Raw genomic sequence first — 8,221 nt, 5'->3', positions numbered from 1 at the left:
CTTTTTTGTGGACTCAGCTACACGTACCTGCCTGCTCACCATAACTCTTAATTCCTTTACTGTTCAGAGGGTAGCTACAACAACAAATTCATACAGTGCATCCGGGATGGCTTCCCCGAGTAGTATGTCATGGAGGCAACCAGGGAACAAGCTACCTTGGATCTCATTATTGGTAATGAGGCAGGTTTAATAAAAGACCTCTGGGTAAAAGGTCCCTAGAGAGTCATGATCATAACCTTGATAAAAATTAACATTCAGTTCAAGAGTGATGTGGATAATGAATTGGCTAATGGTTAGGAATCATCAAGTGGGGGATAAAGGGTTCTTTTTCAGGTTGACAACCTGGCACCAGTAGGGTTCCACAAGGATCAGTGCTGGGACCACGACTGTTTACAATATATATTGCGGATCAAGGAAGTGAATATACTATAGCCAAATCTGCAGATGACACAAAAATATGTAGAAAGACAAATTGTGAGAGGAATACAAATAGTTCACAGAGAAATGTTGAGAAATTAAATAAGTTGAAAAAATGTTGTCAAATTAACTACAGTATGGGAAAACGTGAAAGGGAGAATAAAAAAAGTCAGAATTATTTAAAATAGAGAGAAACTGCACAAGGCTGCCACACAAAAGTTTGGTGGGGGGGGGGAAGTGGGATAGGTACTTGTGCACAAGACACAGAAAGCCAGCACACAGGTACAGCAGATAATCAGGAAGGCTAACGGAATGTTAGCTCTTATTTCAAAAGGGTTATAGTATATGAATCGGGAAGTCTTACTGCAATTGTACAAGGTGCTGGTGAGATCACAACTGGAGTACTGTGAGCAGTTTTGGTGCCCTTTTTAAAAAATATCTTTTGTTTCATTGGAGGCAGATCAGAGAAGGTTCACAAGAATGATCCCTGGTATGGAGGGATTGTCAAAACAGGTTAGGACTTATCACTGAATCAGAAAAAATGAGAGGTGATTTCATCGAACATACAGGACTCTTAAGGGGCTTGACAGGGTAAATGCTGAAAGATTGCATCCCCTTTTCAGACAGTCTAGAACCAGAGGGCATAGTTTCAGAATAAAGGGATTCCATTTTAAGATGAGATGAGAAAGAATTTCTCTTCTGAGGATTAAGAATCTTTGGAACACCTTGCCACTGAGAGCAAAGTCCTTGTGTATATTTACAGCTGAGAGATTTTTAATCAAGAATTATGGGGAAAATGCAGGAAATGGGATGTTGGATTAGCCAGAAACAGCCTACTTAGCCCATCAAGTCTGCACCAACCTTCTGAAGGGTACCCCACCCAGAGGCTCACCCTATCACCATAACCCCACATTTCCCATGGCTAATCCACCTTACCTATAAATCCCTGCACACTACGGAGCAATTTAGCGTGGCCAATCCACCTAACTTGCACACCATGGACTGTGGAAGAAAACCAGAGCAGCCTGCAGATAACCCAGCAGATATGAAGAATGTGCAAGCTCCACACAGACTGTCAACCAAGGCTGGAATCAAACCCAGGTCCCTGGTGCTGTCAGGCAGCCGTGCTATTAACAAGCTATTTCTTTGTTTCAGATCTCCAGCATTCTTTACTTTATTTCAGAATTCCAATACATTCCTGACTTGTGCCTTGTAGGTTGTGGAAAGGCATTGAGAAAATAGAAGGTGAGTAACCTGCTACAAAATTCCGAGTCTCTGACTGCTGTCGTAGCTATAGTATTTGTATGACTGATCTAGTTCAGTGTCTGGTCAATGGTAACCTGCAAGATGTTAATTGTGGGAGATGCAGTGATGGTACAGCTATTGTATGCCAAATGAGAATCGTTAATTCTCATGTTGAAAATGGTCATTGCCTGACTCTTGTGTGGCATGAATGCTACTTGTCATTTATCACTCCAAGCTGGATATTGTCCATCTTGCTGTTTTTGTTATCTCCCTTAGCTCTTGCCCAGGCATCTGTTTCTCCCCTTTGGAATTTTTTCTGTGATACAAGTTCTGTTTAAATCCAATTTGTTGCTAATAGAACCATCAATAAGTTTTATCTTGCAAGTGCTACTTCAAGCATTTAACTGCTTCATAATTGCAATTCATAGAAGATTTAAAGGAATAACGCTTAAGGTATCAGACAAAATATCCAGATTGAAACCAGCAGTATAACATGCAAAGAGACAAAAAATCATTTTCCCCAAATTTTTAATTACTCATAATTACTTGTTAATTGTAAGCCAAAAAGAATTGGTATACTCTGAATTCTGAGTGCAAACATTGTAGAAACACTGGTGCCAAGTGACTACAATACCATCATAAATCAAGAACTCAACAATTTGCCCATTGTGTGGGTGTATATGCTTCAGCAAGTACATGTGACTGGCTGTGTACAGAGATGTGGGAAAACCCAGTGAACAATTAGTGTTCAACTTAATGTAAATAGCTTAAAAAATTAAATTCTCTCATGAACCTGCACCAATTAGATCTGAAGCAATTTGACCAGTACAGTATAGCCAATGGAAAGGATAATATCAAGATTTCTGTTGCTATTCAATTTTGATAGTCAACAAGAATGATGGGTATGAAAAACAGAAATAACACTATAATCTATTTTTCTTCCAAAAATAGATTAAAGCTCATTTTTAGACAAAATAGAGAAAGATTTACTTTGATTGCGCTGTGTCAATATGAGAGTTTATTCAATTTCCATTGGCTACCCAAGGTAGAAATATGACCTGTTGTTCTGAGCTTGGTGCCTTATTGTGATTACATCAAAAAGAATAATCGAACAATAAAGCTTTTTCTTCTGAATTGTTGCCAGTTGTCTTGTAATGCTTCTGATGTTTCAGCACACACTTTACTTGAAAATAAAACCCTATATAAATGTAAAGTTTAAAGTAAAATATATAACTAACTGACATTTTTCAGTTGGATGTACACAATGGGAAAGCACTGGTGCATTTCTCACAATGTTCTGCCCATTCATTTTATACATAAAATATTCTGGTGAATGTTCCACTGATTTCCCATGTGTCCGTTTTTACCAGAAATACAGTTTACTTCATTAATCTAGAACAATCCATACAACACCAATGGGATTGTCTTTCTTCTTTACTTCCTGGCCCCTATCACCCAAAATTAAAATGAATAATTTGTCCTCATTAAACTAAAATAAAACATATTAAAAAGAATTTATCACCGATGCACTGACCTCCCAGAAATTAAATAGCCCCACTGCAAAATTAACTGCTAAGTATGGCATTAATTACATCTTTTAATGTACATATCTTCTAACTATAGTGCTAAATATGAAACCAATTTAATTTATCACAAAAGATAAAATATCATGGAAAGATCTGGCATATTTTTGATGCCAGTGGCAATGTTGCAATGACAGCTCAAAAGTTTTTGTGTAAAGATCCAGCAATCCTTGTGCACTTCATACAAAATTCAGAAGGGTTTTTTTAAATCAAAGACAGCAGACAATCACAATATAAAATAAGTTCTTTGATGTCCAAAAATCATCCATGATTTAAGATGGGTCTTCAGCAGAACTCAACCAGCTGAATTTGTATTCTCTCAGTGGTAAGACAAGATCCAGAGATGATAGTTTCTGTTCACGTTCAGACTGGACTAATCGATATCCAAGAATATTCATGGCTCCCCGACAGATATCCTGTACTTTTAAAACCTTTTCAAATGGCACCTCAGTCCTCCATGCCTGTGATATGCTTTTAGCATTCCGAGATGTTATTTTGAATGCTGATCCAGCTCCTTCTCCATGTGTGATGTTATATATCCAAGACCTAAGTTTTGGAGTAAAAGTTAAGCCCGTAAATTTATACATTGTTGATATCTCATTCAGTGGATCTCTTACTAGATCTTCATACCTCACCATCATGTAGCGTTGTTTTAGAAAGTCTGGAGCTTGCTTGGTTGCTGCCTCATGAATCTGTATGTGACTTCTGCAAACTTCTTTCATGACTTCGTAATTTGATGCTTCAGCTTTGTCTTTTTCAATGGGTTTACCATTAGCACCCATAACAATTCCATTGTCTCGCATCAGTGCAGATAATGATTTACCACGAGATTTCATGACAGCCCTAGGGTCTCTAACAAGGTGGATGATTTTGAGGTTCAGTGAGGGATCGGCGAGAAGAGGAAACAGTGGCATTAACTCAAAAAATCTCACTTCTTTGATAACAATATAATTGTACGTTTTGCATGCTTCTTCCATTTTAAAAAATTTGGACATATTGCAATGTTTCTTACATGTTTCATCATTGCTGAGATCTGTTCTTTTATAATAGTCACATGTAGGGGGTGAGCAGAGAGCTCTGCTGACTTCCCACTGGAACAAATCAGACACGCGTCTGTTTTCACCCATGTAGGCATTAAATACTGACATATCACACAAGAATGTAGATCGTATAAGGTCTCGAACAGCCATTTGCAAGACCTTTGCATTGTTTTGATACATATTTACCCACACGTGCCAGGCAGGCTCCATTAAGTAAAAAACATCAGGGTGCTGACTAAATACTTGCCCCACAAAGGAAGAACCTGACCTCCAGGAAGAAAGAATGAGAATGTGAACCTTGTTATTCTGGTTATCAGACACAGATATTTGAACTTTTTGTCTGGAGTAGATGACGATTAAAGCAAATGTCTGAACAGCCACAAATACAGCAATGCTTGTAGTTACAAACGTTAGCCTCACCATAGCGATGGTTGCTAATGTGGTACTGATCTGTAAAATAGAAGAACATATTTAAGGTTTCATCAAAACTATACAATCACAAATCCACGCAATTATAAGATGATTGATAAGATAGAAAAGCAAGATTCACAAAGTACGAAGATCAAAACATCATCTTCAGAGTTTTATTTCCTTGGTTGAGGCAATACTTATTGGATTTAATCCCACAGGACATTCAGATAGGGGAACCATGTGGCAGCTGCACTCAAGCGGAAATGACAAGATCAAGATTTTCCATCTATTAATGTTCCAACATTTGCAGCAGGTATGAGGTTTCTTACAGGTAATAGCACCTACAAAACAATTATTATTGATACATATTTTGCCTGCCTAACAAAATTCAAAGACCAGAATTTACACTTGGGATATACAGATGTGGTTTTTGCAGGTGCTGAATTTACAGACCAGATTGGAAGTGGTGAGGGCTGGGAATTGTGGAATTTAACTCTGCAGTATCCATACCGTTTCAGGTTTCTTGCCTGGAACCAGCCAGATTAACAAATCCAACTCCATGTCAGGCAAAGAATCCCTACTTTATCATCCCAACCTCACATATTTTCCTACAACTGAGTGGGGCTTGTAGTGAGTGTCAGGGGCAGAGTTGGAGGTCAGTAAATTTTTGAGTGGAGGGTGTCAATCACAGGAAAAAAAACAAGTTAGCTTCAGGATTAATTAAGGAAACATATCGCTGCTCCCACTGATCCACAAGCAGTGATGGAAAAGCACTTACCCCTCAACACAATCAATCATTCTCATCTCCATTTGATGCCAGGTATCGCGTTGTATTTAAAGTGAAGTTACAATATGAGGCACAGAGCCTTATGAAAGCAGATTGGTCATCTGAACCTTCCCAGCACCAATAAAATCAGGATTGAATGGATTAAAGTTGAGGCTATAACTGAAGTTTGAAGCTTTATTTTTTATAATCCCACAAGCATTGGGATGTTAAAAAAAATCAATGTTTCAGTGTCATATCTGAGGGAAAGGTAAAAAGAAGCAAATGGAGACAAAGGTTTGATTGGAATTGTACTGCAATCCAAAATATCTGCAGTTCTGCCCACTTCTGCAGTTTCTCAAGTGATCTTTTTATCAATTCACCTAATCATAAGTTGGGTCAGAAGAATCAATTTTCACGTCAGTGGTCTCATGGTTATCACTTCAGGTGTGAACTCTGAGCAGTGCAACTCCTATTTCTAGGGATTTTATAGGGTTACAGTCTATCATAGGTAATGAAAATAGATTGCTGGGACACATCATGGATTGTGGATACATTGGGGATTGCATCAGCACCCTTTTAAAAAAAAACCATGGAAGCAATTTCAGTTTTCTTTGGGGTGGGTACAACTCTTCTCCAACCTCTTCCCTATCCTGAAGCTTTTTCTTAGAAGTTTTATCCACTTATGGAAGGTGAAGAGCATGAAAGATTTGTTGAGCATCCCACTAACACAAACTCCACTGACCTCACAAGTCTTGCTAAACACAGAGGTGGATATTGAAGACAGATACATCTCCACCCAGGTAATAGGAAATGTCATCCTGTCGATCCTCATGCTGTAAGAACTTATAGCCTTGAAAAAGCTAGTTTACTTCAGCAGCAAAATATCACAGTAGGCAACATTTTTCTGAAGATTCTTGCCATCACCTTGCATGCAGGGAATTTTTTTATTCACTGGTGGGACATGGGCATCACTGCCTAGCCTGCATTTATTCCCATCCTTACTTGCTCTTGAGAAGGTGATGGTGAGCTGCCTTCTTGAACCACTTTAAAAATCACATGACACCAGGTAATAGTCCAACAGGTTTATTTGGAAACACTAAGCTTTTGGAGCGCTGTTCCTTTGTCAGGTAAGACTGGAATACATACAGACTCTAACCTCACACCTTTAATGCACTGTTTGAGCTGAGATGTCACCTTTCTAAAATAAAGCCTTACATTATCTTAGGAATGTGACTTCAAAGAAGTTCTGGGATTTACATATTAATGAATTAAAAAACTAAAAGATGAAAAACTTAACAGCAACCGAGGTTTGCTCAATATATCACATCAATGTATGACACTATGATCTTTTGCTGTAAATTCTGTGTCCTATAGTCATACTCCATTAACTACCTGATAAAGGAGCAGCACTCTGAAAGCTAATAAACCTGTTGAACTATAACCTGGTGTCATGTGAATTTTAACTATGTCCACCCCAGTCAAACGCTGGCACCTCCACTTCTTGAACCACTGCAGTCCATATACTTTTGTAGAGAATTCCAGGATTTTTACCCAGCAACACTAAAAAGGAATGGCAATAATTCCAAGTCACAATTGTGTGTGTCATGGAGGAGAACTTTTAGTTAGTGGTATTCCTGTGTATCTGTTGCCCTTCTGGATGGAAGTGATTGTGGGTTTGGAAGATGCTGCCTAAGAATCTTTGTGAATTTTTGCAATGCATCTTGTGGACAGTACACACTGTTGCATAAGACTTGTGCCTTGTAGATGATGGATAGTCTTTGAGGAGTCTGGAGATGAGTTACTCACCACCGTATTCCTTGCCTGTGACCTGCTTTCATAGCCACTTTATTTATATGACGAGTCCAGTTTGGTTTCTGGTCAATGGTAACCCCCAGGATGTTGACAGTGGGGGATTCAGTGATGGTATTTTTAATGAATGTCAAGGGGCAATGATTAGATGATCTCTTATTGGAGATGGTCATTGCCTGGCATTTGTGTGGCATGAATATTACTTGTCACTTGTCATCCCAAACCTGGATAATATCCACGTCTTATTGTATTTGGACATGGACTACTTCAGGATCTGAGGAGTCACAAATAGTGCTGAACTTTGTGCAACATTGTGTTCTTCACTCAGAAACAGTGTGAACTACTGTTAATGACTTTCTATCCTTTAATATTAATGAATGAAAATTTATAGGCAGTGCCTCCACTATTGGCCAACGAGCCATTCATAGCTCAATCAATAGGGCTTGGTTTCAGGAACATTTTGTTAATTTCACATATAGTAATGATTCAGTTCTTGTAAATATGTACACCTGCCCATTCATCATAGAGTCATACAGATGTACAGCATAGAAACAGACCCTTCAGTCGAACCCGTCCATGCCGACCAGATATCCCAACCCAATCTAGACACACCTGCCAGCACCCAGCCCATATCCCTCCAAACCCATCCTATTCATATACCCATTCAAATGCCTCTTAAATGTTGCAATTGTACCAGCCCCCACCATTTCCTCTGGCAGCACATTCCATACACATACCACCCTCTGCGTGAAAAAGTTGCCCCTTAGGTCTCTTTTATATCTTTCCCCTCTCACTCTAAACCTATGCCCTCTAGTTCTGGATTCCCCAACCCCAGGGAAAATACTTTGTCTATTTATCCTATCCATGCCCCTCATAATTTTGTAAACCTCTATAAGGTCACCCCTCAGCCTCCGATGCTCCAGGGAAAACAGCCCCAGCCTGTTCAGCCT

At 38.9% G+C, this 8,221-nt stretch overlaps 1 protein-coding gene across 1 annotated transcript in view; it reads right to left on the bottom strand.

Annotated features, from left to right (window-relative positions):
- Nucleotides 1-2,173: 2,173 nt before the first annotated feature.
- chst6 (carbohydrate sulfotransferase 6) overlaps nucleotides 2,174-8,221 on the bottom strand; it is a 17,493-nt gene continuing 11,445 nt past the window's right edge. The window contains exon 2 of the mRNA XM_043706722.1: nucleotides 2,174-4,735. Coding sequence (XP_043562657.1) covers nucleotides 3,518-4,708 — 1,191 coding nt within the window. The 5' untranslated portion in view covers nucleotides 4,709-4,735 and the 3' untranslated portion in view covers nucleotides 2,174-3,517. The remainder of the gene's footprint in view (nucleotides 4,736-8,221) is intronic.

This window comes from Chiloscyllium plagiosum, chromosome 17 (genome assembly GCF_004010195.1).
Source record: "Chiloscyllium plagiosum isolate BGI_BamShark_2017 chromosome 17, ASM401019v2, whole genome shotgun sequence".
NCBI classification, from domain to species: domain Eukaryota; kingdom Metazoa; phylum Chordata; class Chondrichthyes; order Orectolobiformes; family Hemiscylliidae; genus Chiloscyllium; species Chiloscyllium plagiosum.
Note: the sequence above shows the minus strand (reverse complement) of the source record. Positions and strands in the feature narration are given on the sequence as shown.